At 37.2% G+C, this 17,817-nt stretch overlaps 1 protein-coding gene and 1 pseudogene across 1 annotated transcript; both read right to left on the bottom strand.

The window, feature by feature from the left end:
* Positions 1-953: 953 nt before the first annotated feature.
* On the bottom strand, positions 954-1,898 carry LOC114213544 (olfactory receptor 13D1). Its single transcript, XM_028108789.1, has one exon. It carries the CDS (start codon positions 1,896-1,898, stop codon positions 954-956), a length of 945 nt encoding a protein of 314 aa, XP_027964590.1.
* An 8,886-nt stretch (positions 1,899-10,784) lies between these two features.
* LOC114213549 (olfactory receptor 13D1-like) lies at positions 10,785-11,739 on the bottom strand (annotated as a pseudogene).
* Between the last annotated feature and the right edge of the window lie 6,078 nt (positions 11,740-17,817).

Here is a 17,817-nt window from a genome sequence, read left to right as displayed (position 1 = left end):
GAAGGCTGGAGAACTTGGGACCACTCAGGGAACATATCCTCATGTAATTAGCCTCAAAAATATAAGTGGAAAGAGGGAATACAAAGAAATGCTTTAGTTAAGACTCTAGGATTGTAAGTGATGAAAATCCAACTCAAAATTGGTTTTTTATAAAAAGGTAATTTATTGACTGGTATAGCTAAAAAGAATAATTGTGAACTGATGTTAGGTACAACTGGATCAAAGACTTAAAATAGTAGGATCACACAACACACTCTCCCTCCTTCTCTCAACACCTCTTTGCCTCTCAGATAGGCTCCCTGCTCTTATCGACAGAGATTGGCCCAGGTTCACATTTTACCAGTTTAGTAATCTCAGCAGGAAGAATGCCTCTTAGACTGAGACAGCATTCTTGGATTGAGTTTGATTAGCCAGGCAGACCTCACCTGCTATGCTAAATGAATCACTGTAACTAGAGGGATTTGCTTTAACGAGAGAGAGAGAGAGAGGAGAGAGAGATTTATTTTGAGGAAAAGACATGTGCCCTGTATGGGACCAAATGGCAGAACTGCATACAACTAGAAATTGCAGACTTGACACTATTCAGAAGGCTCACATGAGAATTCTGTGTTGAAAAGAATGTAAGTCCTGTATTTGGACTTACGAGCAGATAATTTCTTTTTTTTTTTCTTTAAAGATTTTATTTATTCATTTGAGACACAGAGATACAGAGAGAGAGAGAGTGAGCATGAGCAGGGGGAGAGGCAGAGGGAGAGGGAGAAGAAGGCTCCCCACTGAGCCAGGAGCCCGATGTGGGACTTGATCCCAGGACCCTGGGATCATGACCTGAGCTGAAGGCAGACGCTTAACCAGAGCAGATAAGTTCTCTTAACACTGGGTTCGGTGACTTCATCTGTGAACACAAAAGGTCTGATCTGGTCTCACACTGAGGATATCACATGCCTGAAGACCTTTTATATTTTCCACAGATGCAGATACCTGCTCAGGACTTTCTTCACAGCCTCTTTCACCTCCTTATTCCTCAAGCTGTAGATGATGGGGTTCAACATCGGGGTTACCACTCCATAAGACAGTCCAATGATTTCATCAGATACTTTGGTGTCCTTTGACTTGGGCTTCATGTACATAAAAAGGGCTGAACCATAGAATAAGATAACCACAGTCAGGTGGGCTGAGCAGGTAGAAAAAGCTTTCTTTCTCCCCTTAGCAGAATTAATTCTAAGGATGGAACGGAGGATAAAAACATAGGAGACGAAAATTAACAGCAGAGGAATCACCAATAAAACAGTACTTGCCACTGTCATGATAAGCACATTCATGGCAATATCTGAGCAAATGAGTTTAAGAAGGGCCAGGATCTCACAGTAAAGATGGTCGATGACATTATTCCCACAGAAAGGTAACACCAGTGTCAGGACTGTTTGCACTAAGGAATTCAGACAGCCTATGATCCAGGACCAGGCAGCCATGTGCACATAAAGCACTCTGCTCATGATGATGGGGTACCTCAGTGGGTTGCAGATGGCCACATACCGATCATAGGCCATCACAGCCAAGAGGACACACTCAGTGCAACCCAACCCAAGGGAGACAACCATCTGCAGAGCACAGCCAATGAAGGAGATGGATTTTCTCTCAGAGCTAAATATGATGAGCATCGGAGGAATGGACGATGATGTGTAACAGATGTCCAGGAATGAGAGGTTTCCAAGGAAGAAGTACATGGGGGTGTGGAGACGAGAATCCAGTATGCTGATGATAATGAGGAGGCTCTTTCCCAGCAGAATTATCACATACGTGATGAGGCAGATCATAAACAGAAAAAGGTGGAGCTCTGGGTATCGGGAAAGTCCCACCAGAAAGAATTCAGTCACAGCTGAATAATTCCCCATCTTCATGTGTCCGTGTCACCTTAAGGGTTGAGAAAAGGACATGACTCAGGAAATACAAATTTCTGATGTAGATTTATCAAATCACTTTCACTTCTGTTACTTTATTCTTTGCCTCTGGAATCAGCAAGGATAGGGATATTGTATTAATTTTACTAATGATGGAACAGGAACTGAGAGATCAGTGCTACTGAGGCTCACACGACTGCGAAAGCTAAGAATTGTGCTGGAAAGTTTCAGGCCTCTAATGAAAAAAATTTAGGGACAGACTGCTTTCAAATGTAGATACATAAGAATCTCTTTACTAAAGAATATTTTGAAATGTAACTGCATTTTAATAAAGCTGGATATAATTTGAAATATCATACATATTTAGTATCATGACACTTGTCTTCAGTATGACTATTTTAAGTTACTTAACTGTTTGAGGCTCAGCTACTAATCTCAACTAGTGAAATTGGGGGTAGAGGGCAGGGAAGCTATAGCTCTTTGGCAGTTTATTGTGAGAATTAAATTAAATTACATAACTATAAAGTAGCATGCATATTAGGTGGTTCCAATATGTCTGGTAAGAGTCTGGAAATCAGGGCCTGGAATCTGTCCTGTAAGTCATTTGCTTTTCTTCCTAATTTCTGTAGTTTTTCAGTGCTCTGTTTTTTCTTTCTTTCTTTACCATTTACCTCTTAGATGCATATTTTTTTGTTTTTCTAGGTAAGTTCATATCATTTTATGAGTACTTTAATATGTACTTTTTCTCATTTTTTGTATTTGATATTTGGAATGAATATCCAGGTCTCCTATTTTAATTTTTGGCAGTGAGACTCTCATATGGACTGAACTGATAATGGCTAATTTCTATTGCACTTTGTTGTAAGCACATTACACTGTTGAATGTATTAACTCATTTAATCCTCAGTATTACTCTAGATAACATTCTTTACTCCTAATTTTCAAGGGGAGGAAACAGAGACAGAAGTTTAAGTAATTTTCACAAAATCACAGAGATAATAAATGCTAAACACAGAATCCAAAATCCTGTTGTCTAGCTCCAAAGTCAGCCCTGCCTACTAATTATAACATAAAAATCTAGACTGCATGGCATACTCAAAAGAAAAAATAATGCTTTGAAATTTGAAACTTTGGATCAGAGGCATAAAATTTTATTCAGTAATCCCGTCATCGCTAATATCAGTAGTCTTCATAATATTGACCAAAGTCTGATTCCCTTTTAGAAACAATCTTATGCTTTTAATGTATATATTCAATTGAATCCTTATTAAAATGCTACCACTGTTTATGTTATCTCTAATCTTTAATTTCTGATATTTATAGTCATTATTCCTTCCACATCTCGTGTGAAAATATCAGTAGCATGAGAAAAAAAGTTCATTTTTCAGCCAGCTTATACTTTACATTGTTTGAGTTGAACTTCAACCTCTTAATATTTATTAAGGTTTCAGATCAGGATTCACTCTGGGAAATGTGGGTGTTTATACAAGTTGGTCGTTTTAAGAATGTTACAGTGTTTAGCAGTGTTACAAGATTTAGAGATTTTTCTTGTGGATGTATAGCAGAGTTCTCAGTGGTGGTGATTTTGCCCATTTCGGGCCTGTGGTAGATTCTGGAGACACTGTTGGTTGTCACACATGAGACGGTGGGGGAGGGAGGGCAGTGCTGCTGGCATCTAGTGTGTAGAAGCAAGGGGTACTACTGAACATCCTATAATGCACAGGATAGCTTCCCACAGTGGGGCATTATCCAGCCCAAAATATAAGTAGTGCCAAGATTGAGAAACTTTGGTATAGAGGAATGCCATTTTCAAAAACCTCTTCATGGACTTAAGGGTATGGAAGACAGGGAATTAAAGAGTAAAGGCTGTAGAACCAAATTCCTTTTGTTAGGGTCTATATAATCTGACATGCCCTGGAGAACTAGTAGTCCCTTAGAAATAGCTAAAAACAGGAGAAAGAATCATGCAGACAAAACATTCTGCCAAAGAAGTTTGCTGTTTTCCTTTTTTCTCATTATCTTTGACTTTGATTTTTATAAATTTCTGATACATTTCTTTTCTTCCCTGTCCTTTCCTTCTATCCATCCCCCAGGAATAACAATTAAAACTGACTACAGATCATATAGAAAATTAAGTTTCACAGGGACCATTAAAACTTATTTTAAATTTCTCCCTTGTAGGAGTTATGAATAACCTTCTAACAAATTTTGCCTTTTTAAAGTAGTATTACTTTTTCCTAAATGAAATTTAAGGGACTCTATAAGGACATCATGTTTAATTTGTTCTCTATCTTTGACTCAGTAGGAGTCTATATTGTATCATTTATTCAAGAGCTATGCCCCTGATAAGTTTTGTGTAAAATTTTTCCAACATTTTGTTATGAAAATTTTCAACCATAAAGGAGGATTAAAAGAATTTTAAGGTGAACACTCATTTATTCGCTGACTAGATACTACCATTAAGATTTTACTGTACTTGGTTACCATATCTGTGATCTATCCTCTGTATTCCTCAATCTATCTTACATTTTATGCATTTCTTTTTTTTTTTAAGATTTTATTTATTTCGTCATGAGAGACAGAGAGAGAGAGAGGCAGAGGCAGAAGGAGAAGCAGGCTCCTTGCTGAGCAAGGAGTCCAATGTGGGACTCAATCCCAGGACCCTGGGATCATGACCTGGGCTGAAGGTAGATGCTTAACTGACTGAGCCACTCAGGTGCCCCCTCATTTTATGCATTTCAAAGCACTTAACCTTCATGGGAGCAATTAGCAGACCTGCTTAGAGCTGGAAACCCAGCAGATAGGCACTATTTAGAAGATTTACATGAGTACTTTATGTTGAAAAGAATGGGAGTCCCATATTTGATTTTGTAAACATAACAAGCTATCATGACAGTAGGTTTTATAGATTCATCTTTGAATACAAAGGACAAGATCTGGAGACTAGGGGGGGAGGAGTCCAAGATGGCAGAGGAGTAGGAGACCAGTTTCGTCTTGTCCCAGGAATTCAGCTAGATAGCTACCAAATCATTCTGAACACATGCAGCTTCAACTGGAGATTTAAGAAAAGAATAGCTGCAACTCTACAAATAGAAAAGTAATTTTTTTTCTTTCTTTATGCTTTTGGAATACAGTGTTTCTAACAGACCAAAATACACCCAGAATCTAGTATATGACTCTGTTCTCTTTACCTGTCTGATCATATTCTCTCTTTCCTCCCCCCTCCTCCTTCCTTTTATTTGTTTTGTTAAAATCTTTTTAAATTTTCATCTTTACAGTTACATTCTATCCTTTCCATGTATTTAATTTTATTTTTGTATATATATTTTTCTTTTTTTTTAAAGATTTTATTTATTTATTTGACAGAGAGAGACACAGCGAGAGAGGGAACACAAACAGGGGGAGTGGGAGAGGGAGAAGCAGGCTTCCTGCTGAGCAGGGAGCCTGATGTGGGGCTCGATCCCAGGATGCTGGGATCATGACCTGAGCTGAAGGCAGAGGCTTAACGACTGAACCACCCAGGCGCCCCATGGTTTTTCTTTCTTTACAATTTTGAGATGTAGTTTCTTCTAACAAACCCACCAAAATACACTCAGGATAATAGTGTATTGCTCTGTTCTGTTCACCTGTTTATAGTACTTCTTTTTATTTTTGTCTTTTAATTTTCATTTTTACAGTTACAGCCTATCCTTTCATTGTATTTAATTTTATTTTTGTACATATATAGGCTTTTCTTTCTTTATTTTGGGATCTAGTTTTCTAACACACAGACCAAAATACACGCAGGATCCAGTGTATTGCTCTATTCTTCACCTGTCTGATTTATTCCCTTTTTTTTTTTTTAATTTTTCTCCAGTTTCGGGTCTCTTCTGATTTGTCTAGAGTATATTTCTCTGGGGTCATTGTTGCCATTTTAGTATTTTTTTCTCTCATCTATTCTTTGCTGGACCGTATGACAAGATAGAAAAACTCACCTCAAAAAAGAGAACAAGAGGCAGTACTGACTGCCAGGGACCTGATCAGTATGGACCTAAGTAAGATGTCGGAACTAGAGTTCAGAATAACAATTATAAAAATACTAGCTGGGCTTGAAAAAAGCATAGAAGACACTAGAGAATCCTTTTCTGGAGAAATAAGAGAACCAAAATCTAATCAAGTCTAAATCAAAAAGGCTATTAATGAGATGCAGTAAAAAATGGAGGCTCTAACTGCTAGGATAAATGAGGCAGAAGGGAGAATTAGTGCTATGGAAGACAAAATGATGGAGAATAAAGAAGCTGAGAAAAAGAGAGATAAACAATTACTGGATCATGGGGGAGAATTTGAGAGATAAGTGATACCATAAAGTGAAACAACATTAGAATAATTGGTATCCCAGAAGAAGAGGAAAAGGACAGAGGGGCAGAAGGTATATTGGAGCAAATTATAGTGGAGAAGTTCCCTAATCTGGGGAAGGAAACAGGCATCCAAGTCCAGGAGGCACAGAGAACCCCCTTCAAAATCAATAAAAATAGGTCAACACCCTGACATCTAATAGTAAAACTCACAAGTCTCGGAGACAAAGAGAAAAACCTGAAAGCAGCTCGGGACAAGAGATCTGTAACCTACAACGGTAGAAACATTAGACTGGCAGCAGACCTATCCACAGAGACCTGGCAGGCCAGAAAGGACTGGCATGACATATTCAGGGTGCTAATTGAGAAAAATATGCGGCCAAGAATACTTTATCCAGCAAGGCTATCATTCAAAATAGAAGAAGAGATATAAAAAAATTTAAAAAAAAATTAAAAAAAATAGAAGAAGAGATAAAAAGCTTCCAGGGCAAACAAACTAAAAGAATTTTTGATCACCAAACCAACCTTGCAGAAATATTAAAGGGGATCCTTTAAGCTAAGGGAGAGCCCAAAAGTAACATAGACCAGAAAGGAACAGGGACAATATACAGAAACAGTGACTTTACCGGTAATACAATGGCACTAAATTCATATCTTTCAATAGTTACTCTGAATGCAAATGGGCTAAATGCCCCAATCAAAAGACACAGGGTATTAGATTGGATAAAAAAAGCAAGACCCATCAATATGCTGTCTGCAAGAGATTAATTTTAGACCTAAAGACACCTCCAGATTGAAAGTGAGGGAGTAAAAAACCATTTTTCATGTTAACAGACACCAAAAGAAAGCTGGGGTAGCAATCCTTATATCAGACAAATTAGATTTTAACGAATTTTTTTTTTAAAGATTTTATTTATTTATTTGATAGAGAGACACAGTGAGAGAGGGAACACAAGCAGGGGGAGTGGGAGAGGGAGAAGCAGGCTTCCTGCCGAGCGGGGAGCCCGATGCGGGGCTCGATCCCAGGACCCCGGGATCATGACCTGAGCCGAAGGCAGACGCTTAACGACTGAGCCACCCAGGCGCCCCATAGACAAATTAGATTTTAAACCAAAGACTGTAATAAGAGATGAGGAAGGACACTATATCAAAATTAAAGGGTCTTTCCAACAAGAAGATCTAACAATTGTGAATATTTAGGCCCCTAACATGGAAGCAGCCAATTATATAAACTAATTAATAACAAAATTAAAGAAACACATTGATAGTAATATAATAATAGGAGGGGACTTTAACACTCCACTCACTGCAATGGACAGATCATCTAAGCAGAAGATCAGCAAGGAAATAACTTTGAATGACACACTGGACCAGACAGGCTTCACAGATATATTCAGAGCATTCCATCCTAAAGCAACAGACTTCTCGAGTGCACATGGGCCTTTCTCCAGAATAGATCTCATCCTGGCTCACAAATCAGGTCTCCACCAGTACCAAAGATTAGGATCATTCCCTGCATATTTTCAAACCACAATGCTTTGAAACTTGAACTCAATCACAAGAGGAAATTTGAAAAGAACTAAAATACATGGAGGCTAAAGAACATCCTACTAAAGAATCAATGGGTCTTGTTGATTGTTTCCTTTGCTGTGCCAAAGCTTTGATCCGAAGGGGTACGTGCACCCCAGTGTTTATAGCAGCAATGTCTACAATGGCCAAATTTTGGAAAGAGCCAGGATATCCATCAACAGATGAATGGATAAAGAAGATGTGGTATATATATATACAATGGAATATTACACAGCCATAAAAAAAACCAAACTCTTGCCATTTGCAACGATATGGATGGAACTAGAGGATATTATGCTAAGCGAAATACGTAAATCAGAGAAAGAGATGTATCATATGATCTCACTGATATGAGGAATTCTTAATCTCAGGAAACAAACTGAGGGTTGCTGGAGTGGTGGGGGCTGGGAGGGATGGAGTGGCTGAATGATAGACATTGGGGAGGATATGTGCTATGGTGAGCACTGTGAATTGTGTGAGACTGTTGAATCACTGACCTGTACCCTCTGAAACAAATAATACATTATATGTTTAAAAAAAAAAAAGAAGATAGTAGGAAGGGAAAAATGAAGGGGGAATAATCGGAGGGGGAGATGAACCATGAGAGACTATGGACTCTGAGAAACAAACTGAGGGTTCTAGAGGGGAGGGGCGTGGGGGAATGGGTTAGCCTGGTGATGGGTATTAAAGAGGACATGTATTGAATGGAGCACTGGGTATTATATGCAAACAATGAATCATGGAACACTACATCAAAAACTAATGATATAATGTATGGTGATTAACATACATAATAAAATAAAAAAATTCATGGAAACAAATGAAAATGAAAACACAACTGTTCAAAACCTTTGGGATACAGCAAAGGCAGTTCTAAGAGGGAAGTATATAGCAAATACAAGCCTTTCTCAAGAAACAAGAAAGGCCTCAAATATACAACCTAACCTTACACCTATAGGAGCTGGGGAAAAAACAGCAGATAAAGCCTAAACCCAGCAGGAGAAGATAATTAATAAAGATTGGAGCAGAAATCAATGAAATAGAAACCAAAAGAACAGCAGAACAGATCAATAATACTAGAAGATGGGTCTTTTTTTTTTTTAAAGATTTTATTTATTTTTTTGTCAGAGAGAGAGAGAGCACAAGCAGGGGGAGTGGCAGGCAGAGGGAGAAGCAGGCTCCCAGCTGAGCAAGGAGCCCAATGTGGGACTTGATCCCAAGACCCTGAGATCATGACCTCAGCCAAAGGCAGACACTTAACCAACTGAGCCACCCAGGTGTCCCTAGGAGGTGGTTCTCGAAAGAATAAGATTGATAAACCCCAGGCCAGACTTACCAAAAAAAAAAAAAAAAAAGAGAAAGGACCCAAATAAATAAAATCATGAATGTCTGGAACTGGAGAAGACCCCAAATAGCCAGAGGAGTGTTGAAAAAAAAAATAAACCAAAGCTGGTGGCATCACAATGCCAGACTTCAAGCTCTATTACAAAGCTGTAATCATCAAGACAGTATGGTACTGGCACAAAAACAGACACATAGATTAATGGAACAGAATAGAGAACCCAGAAATGGACCCTCAGCTCTTTGTTCAACTAAATTCAACAAAACAGGAAAGAATATCCAATGGAAGACAGTCTCTTCAACAAACGGTGTTGGGAAAATTGGACAGCCACATGCAGAAGAATGAAACTGGACCATTTCCTAACACTATACATAAAAATAGACTCAAAATGGCAGAAAGACCTTAAATGTGAGGAATCCTTCAAAATCCTAGAACATACAGGCAACAACCTCTGTGACCTTGGCTGCAGTAACTTCTTCCTTGACACGTCTCCAAAAGCAGGGGAAACAAAGGCAAAAATGAACTATTGGGACTTCATCAAGATAAAAAGCTTTTGCACAGCAAAGGAAATAGTCGACAAAACCAAAAGACAGCCAACAGAATGGGAGAAGATATTTGCAAATGACATATCAGATAAAGGGCTAGTATCCAAAATCTATTAAGAACTTAACAAACTCAACACCTAAGGAACAAATAATTCAATCGAGAAATGGGCAGAAGACATTTCTCCAAAGAAGACATCCAAATGGCCAACAGACACATGAAAAAATGCTCGACATCGTTTGGCATCAGCGAAATACAAATCAGAGCACTATAAGATACCCAATATCTTCACCAGTCAGAATGGCTAAAATTAACAAGCCAGGAAACGACAGATTTTAGCAAGGATGCAGAGAAAGGGGAACCCTCTTATACTGCTGGTGGCAATGCAAGCTATTTCAGCAACTCTGGAAAACAGTTCCTCAAAAAGTTAAAAATAGAGCTACCCTACAACCCAGCAATTGCACTACTGGGTATTTACCCCAAAGATACAAATGTAGTGACCCCAAGGGGCACTGCACCCCAATGTTTATAGCAGCAATGTTCACAATAGAAAACTATGGAAAGAGCCCTGATGTCCATTGACAGATGAATGGATAAAGAAGATGTGATATATATATATATATATATACATATATATATATGTATATATATATATATGAATACTACTCAGCCATCAAAAAAAAGAAAACTTGCCATTTGCAGTGATGTGGATGGAACTAGAGGGTATTATGCTAAGCGAAATAAGTCAGTCAGAGAAAGACAATTATCATACGGAACTTAAGAAACAGAGGATCATAGGGGAAGAGAGGGAAAAATATATAAATCAAGACAAAATCAGTGAGTGAGACAAATCATAAGAGACTCTTAATCATAGGAAACAAACTGAGGGTTGCTGGAGGTGAGAGGGTTAAGAGGGGATGGGGTAACTGCATGATGGGCATTAAGGGCACGTGATGTAATGAGCACTGGGTATTATATAAGACTGATGAATCACTGACCTCTACCTCTGAAACCAATAATACATTATATGTTAATTGAATTAAAAAAAAGAGACAAGATCTATTTCCCCATTTACGATATCACATGTCTTAAAGCCTTTCATGATTTCAATAAATGCAGGTATCTCCTCAGAACTTTCTTCATGGCTTCTTTCACTTCTTTATTCCTCAAACTGTAGATGATGGGATTTAACATCAGGGTTACCACTCCATAAAACAGCCCGATGATCTCATCAGAAGTGTTTGTGTCCTTTGACTTGGGCTTCATGTACATAAAAAGGGCTGAGCCATAGAACAAGATAACCACAGTCAGGTGGGCTGAACAGGTAGCAAAAGTTTTCTTTCTCCCCTCAGCAGAATTAATTCTCAGAATGGAAGAGAGGATAAAAACATAGGAGATGAAAATTAACAGTAGGGGAATCACCAATATAACAATATTTGCCATTGTCATGATTATCACATTGATGGTGATATCTGAGCAGATGAGTTTAAGAAGGGCCAGTAACTCACAGGTAAGATGGTCAATGACATTATTCCAACAGAATGGCAATATCATTGTCATGACTGTTTGCAATAGGGAGGTCAGAGAGCCTATGATCCAGGACCAAGCAGCCATGTGCACATAAAGCATTCTGTTCATGATGATGGGGTACCTCAGTGGGTTGCAGATGGCCACACACCGATCATAGGCCATCACAGCCAAGAGGACACACTCAGTGCAACCCAACCCAAGGGAGACAACCATCTGCAGAGCATAGCCAATGAAGGAGATGGATTTTTGTCTCAGAGCTAAATATGATGAGCATTGGAGGAATGGATGATGATGTATAACAGATGTCCAGGAATGAGAGGTTTCCAAGGAAGAAGTACATGGGGGTGTGGAGGCGAGAATCCAGTATGCTGATGATAATGAGGAGGCTATTTCCCAGCAGAATTATCATATACATGATGAGGCAGAGCATGAAAAGGAAAAACTGGAACACTGGGTATTGGGAAAGTCCCACCAGAATGAATTCGGTCACAGGTGAGTAATTTCCCATCTTCATGTGTTCCATGTCACTTTCAGTGTTTAGAAAAGGAGAAGACTTGGGGAAATTTAAATTTATAATGTAGATTTTTAGTACACCTTCACTTCCAATATTGCATTTGATTCATCTTGAAACACTCCTAGGAATTAAAAGAGGAGGGATATGATATTTATTTTATTCATGATGGATGGTAGTAAGGCTTTGGAGAAATCCAGAACATCTGAGGACTACACAGCAACATAGTCAAGCCTATTAATACTCCAAAAATTCTACTGGAAAGTGCCAAATAAAATTTAGGACAAACTGCTTTCAAATGTAGATATATAAGGATGTCTTTATTAGTGGAAAATTTTAAATTAAAGCTGTTCTGATGAAGCTCGTCTCTATTTAAAAGATTATGTAGACTGGGTGTTATACAAAAACAATGAAACATGGATCACTACATCAAAAACTAATGATATATTGTATGGTGACTAACATAACATAATAAAATAAAAAAATTAAAAAAAAAAGATTATGTAGATCTAGCACCATATCATTTAACCTGGGTATAACTTTAGTAAACTGTTTATTTTTTCAGGGTCTTAGCTCATAGTAAACTGGGAAAAAGCAATAATTATTAGGTAAGTTGTCATTAGAATCAACTTAGATAAAATCTGTTAGGCACCTACAACAATGGGTGGTTCCAACATGGTATAAATATAATATATAATTACATTTACTCTGTGTAATATAGCATATTACATAATACATATATACACACAAAGATGAAAGAGCAATGGCTTTCTCTCTGTTCAAAAAAGGTCCTAGATGAGGGAAGCCTCTTACCAGAATTTAGGTCAAAACAAGAGAAAGCGGAAACAGTAGGTTTACCAGAAACACCAAATCAACCCGTCAGGTGGGCCTATCTGAACTTTTTCAGTTACCTTTGCTTTCACTTTTGCCATTTCTTCTGCTATGGTGGTGTCAAGGGAGGTTTTGTTTCCTCATGATCTTCATCAGCAACTGCACAAAAAATATTTTAATAGGAAGATATAATCTGTGTAAAACAATGTGCTTCCTATGCAACACAACTTCAAGAAAAGTCCTCTAGCTCCTCCACCAATCACATTGTTACCCCTTGAGTCTTCTGTAGAAATTTTGGAGGCACCACTAACACCCTAAATGCTATGCAGAGGCCATGCTGTTTCTTTCAGGCTCCCCATAATACTATACTCTTTATGCATTTTTTAATTTAAAGATTTTATTATTTGAGAGAGAGCACATGAGAGTTAGCATGAGCGGGGGAAGGGGTAGAAGAAGAGGGAGAACCAGGCTAGGGGCTCGATGCCAGAACCCCTGGATTATGACCTGAGCCGAAGGCAGACGCTTAACGGGCTGAGCCACCTAGGCTCCCCTCTTTCTTATGCATTTGTACATGTTGCTTTCTTAAGCTAGAAGGACCTCTCCTAACTTAGACATCACCTTTTCTAGGAGAAAAATCTCGCCTCCTCTTGCGAGGAGGATGCCCCTTGTAAGTACTGTCACAGCACTCTGTACTTAATGTCTCTCACAGAATCCTTTGTTTATTCATCTATACAGCTTACACTCTGCTTTATATACTATCGTAGGTAATAGAGATCCCATTATGAGAACTTGGTTTTCAAATGGAGCTGGATGCAGAATGCTTATGAGAGTTATTTTAAGCTTATTTCAAGCTGAAAATACTGTTTAAAATTTTTAAAAATTTTCTTTTTCAAGAAACAATGTCTGTGCTATATGACATGTTTCAATGTGAAAAAATATGGAATATTTTACAAAAACATTTTATCAAACTAAGGTAGCCTATTATTCCAAATTGTCAAGGATAGAAGAAAACTATGATTAGTATTACTTATGCATATATTTAAGAATCATCAATAAAGTACATCCAAACTGTATACTAAGGTGATATAATTTATTTCATGAATTAGTGAAAGTCCAAATTAATATTTGAAAATCTATCAATATAATACACTAAACAATTAGGCAAAAAACCAAAACACATGTTCATCTAATAAGATGCCAGAAAGATTTGATAAAATACCATACTCAGGGGCCCCTGGGTGGCTCAGTTGGTTGGGCGACTGCCTTCGGCTCGGGTCGTGATCCTGGAGTCCCGGTATCGAGTCCTACGTTGGGCTCCCTGCTCAGCGGAGAGTCTGCTTCTCCCTCTGACCCTCTTCCCTCTCGTGCTCTCTATCTCTCATTCTCTCTCTCTCAAATAAATAAATAAAATCTTTAAAAAAAAATACCATACTCAGTAAAATCTCTTAGAAATCTAGATATGGGACGATACATAATTAATATAATAAAGATCATCTCTGTCAAATCATTGGGCCACATAATTCAAAATGGTAAAACTCTGGAGTGTATTTGTAAGAGTCGTCAAAGATTGGAATTAGCACTATTATTATTATTCAACATTTTTTCTTCTGAATGATCCACCAAATAGAAATAATGAGAGAAATAAATGATATTTATTTATTGGTATTTTATTGCATGTCCTTTCATATTTCAAATTTTATCAGGATTTGAACAGTTGCAGCAGTTTTTCTTTTAGGTTGCTGGAAGTCTGGTTTGTGTTGATCATGGGTCATTCTATATTCTTGAGATGACATACCTTCATATGTTATAGAACCAATAAAAATTGTAATCTTGGAGAAGAGCAAAGGGAAAGGAAGATGCTCATGGTATAATGTTACATTAGAATAGGAAGCATATAGCAATATAAATGATTACAATTTGTATATATGTGGCTGAAAAAAAGCCACAGCAAAATGTTAACTAGTTTTCTCTGAAATGCATTTGGCAACATTATTAATATTCTTAATTTTTCTTCATTTCCCCAAATTTTCATATATTTTATGACTGTAAAAGTCAGTATTTTAAAAATCTTCAACAATATACTAGCAAACTGAATCCAACAATACATTAAAAAAATAATTCAACACAATCAAGTGGAATTTATTCCCAGTATGCAAGGGTGTTTCAATATTCACAAAAGAATCAATGTGTTACATCACATCAATACAAGAAAGGATAAAGACCATATGATCACTTCAGCAGATGTAGAAAAAGCACTTGACAAAGTAAACATCCATTCATGATAAAAACCCTCAACAAAGTAGGTGTAGAGGGAACATATCTCAACATAATAATGGCTACTTATGAAAAACCCACAGCTAACATCATCCTTAATGGGGAAAAATGGAAAGCTTTTCCCCTAAGATCAGGAACAAGACAAGAATGTACACTGTCATCATTTTTATTCAACACAATACTGGAAATCCTAGCCAAGGCAATTACACAACAAAAAATAAAAGGCATTCAAATTGGTAAAGGGGAAGTAAAACTTTCACTTTTTGCAGATGACATGACACCATATACAGAAAACCCTAAAGACTCTACCAAAAACTACTAGAATTGATAAATGAATTCAGTAAAGTCACAGGATACAGAATCAATATACAGAGATCTGTTGCATTTCTATATACTAATAATAAAGCACCAGAAAGAGAATTTAAGAAAACAATCCCATTTACAATTCCACCAAAAATAATAAAGTACCTAGGAATAAACTTAACCAAAGAGGTGAAAGACCTATACTCTGAAAACTATAAAACACTGATGAAGGAAATTGAAGATGACACAAAGAAATGGGAAGATATTCCATGCTCATGGATTGGAAGATCAAATATTGTTAAAATGTCTATACTACCCAAAGTTATCTACACATTTAATGCAATCTCTATCAAATACCAGCAGCATTTTTTCACAGAGCTAGATCAAACAATACTAAAATTTGTATGGAACCACAAAAGACCTTGAATAGCTAAAGCAACATTGAAAAAAAAAAATAGCCAGAGGCATCACAATTCCAGACTTCAAGTTATTTATTATAGGCTGTAATCATCAAGACAGTATGGTACTGGCACAAAAACAGATACATAGATCAATAGAACAGAATAGAAAACCCAGAAGTGCACCCACAAATATATGGTTAATCAGTTTTTAACAAAACATGAAAGAATATGCAATGGGAAAAAGTCTCTTCAACAAATGGCATAAACTTAACCAAAGTTCAGTTGGGAAAACTGGACAGCTACATGCAAAAGAATGAAACTGAACTACTTTTCTTTTTTTACACCATACATGAAAATAACCTCAAAATAGATTAAAAATCTAAATGTGAGACATGAAACCATAAAAATTCTAGAAGAGAGAACAGGCAGTAATTTCTGTGACATCAGCTGTAGCAACATTTTTCTAAATATGTCTCCTGAGGCAAGGGAAATAAAAACAAAAATAAACATTTGGGACTTCATCAAAATTAAAAGCTTCTCCACAGCGAAGGAAGCAATCAGCAAAACTAAATGAAAACCTACCAAATGGGAGAAGATATTTGGAAATGGCATATCTAATAAAGGGTTAGTATCCAAAATATATAAAGAACCTATACAACCCAGCACCCAAAAAAAAATAATCCAATTTAAAAATGAGAAGACATGAACAGACATTTCTCCAAAGAAGACATCCAGATAGCCAACAGACACATGAAAAGATGCTCAACATCACTCATCAGGAGGGAAATGCAAATCTAAACCACAATGAGATATTACCTCATACCAGTCAGATTGGCTAAAATCAAAAACACAAGAAATAAGAAGTGTTGGGAAGGATTGGAGAAAAATGAACCCTCATGTACTGTTGGTGGGAATGCAAACTGGTACGTACACTGCAGAAAACAGTAAGAGCTTCCTTAAAAAATTAAATATAGAACCATCCTACAATCCAGTAATCACACTGCTGGGCATTTACCCCCCAGAATGCAAAAATATTAATTCAAAGGGATACATGCCCTCCTATGTTTACTGCAGCATTATTTGCAATAGCCAAATTGCGGAAGTAGCCCAAGTTCCATTGATAGATGAATGGATAAAGGAGATGTGGTGTGTGTATATATATATATATATATATATATATATATATATATATATAATGAATATTTATGTATATATACCACATGATATACCATCAATATAAATATACATATATATACACACACACAATGGAATATTATTCAGTCAAAAAAGAATGAAATCTTGCCATTTGCAACAACATGGATAGAGCTATATAGTGCTAAGTGAAATAAGTCAGAGAAAGACAAATCCCATATGATCTCACTCATATGTGGAACTTAAGCAACAAAACAAATGAGCAAAGGAAACTAAAAGAGAAAAACCAAGATACAGACTATAGAGAACAAATTGATGGTTATCAGAAGGGAGGTGGGTGGAGGGGTGGGTGACACAGGTGATGGGGATAAAAGAGTACACTTACTATCATGAGCACTGAGTAAAGTGTAGAATTGTTGACTCACTATATTGCACGCCAGAAACTAGTAGAACACTATGTTAAGTATACTGGAATTAAAATAAAAACTTAATTAAAAATCAGAAGTATTTTAAAGTATTCCTTTTAAGGAAACCGTGGCAAGGATTTAAGGAAATCTGTCCTCAGTTTTTCATTAAAACCCAAGAAAGGGTAAGAACAGTTAATGGATATTGGAGAGAAATTTTCTGTTGATTTATTACACAGACTGACTTAAGGCCATTTAATGTTTTGATTTCAAGCGATCACTTCACAAATATATGCAGCCCGAGCAGGCACACTGAAACAGTTCCAATTCTTGGAATAGGATTCTAGAGGTCGCCAGTTAGAATGGTCCAGGTGGGCGGGATAGATAAGATGTACTTTATGAGGCACCCAAGTATAACACACAGTAAAAAGATAAGGCAGAGGAGAGACCCAACGTGAGGAGTGTGTGGGATATTAGTGATTACTGTTACCGCAGCTTCTTTATTTCTACCAAAAGAGGTAAAGTTTCAGTTTCTTTCCTTGCTGTTTTTTGTCAGTCTCTCTCCAAAGTGTCTGTCCTTAGATTGATGCTCATCTTCGGAGATTACCTGTAGAAGGAAAGCAAACCCTGCTTGAGGACTTAGATCATGAAGCATTCACCTTTCTCCCCATGTTTACCAAGAAAAAAAGAGCAGAAGTTTGTAAAGCACATGTGCTCACCCAGAC

Source organism: Eumetopias jubatus, unplaced genomic scaffold (genome assembly GCF_037043125.1).
Source record: "Eumetopias jubatus isolate StellerSeaLion01/CBP00866 unplaced genomic scaffold, mEumJub1_p1.0 scaffold_15, whole genome shotgun sequence".
In the NCBI taxonomy this organism is placed as follows: domain Eukaryota; kingdom Metazoa; phylum Chordata; class Mammalia; order Carnivora; family Otariidae; genus Eumetopias; species Eumetopias jubatus.
Note: the sequence above shows the minus strand (reverse complement) of the source record. Positions and strands in the feature narration are given on the sequence as shown.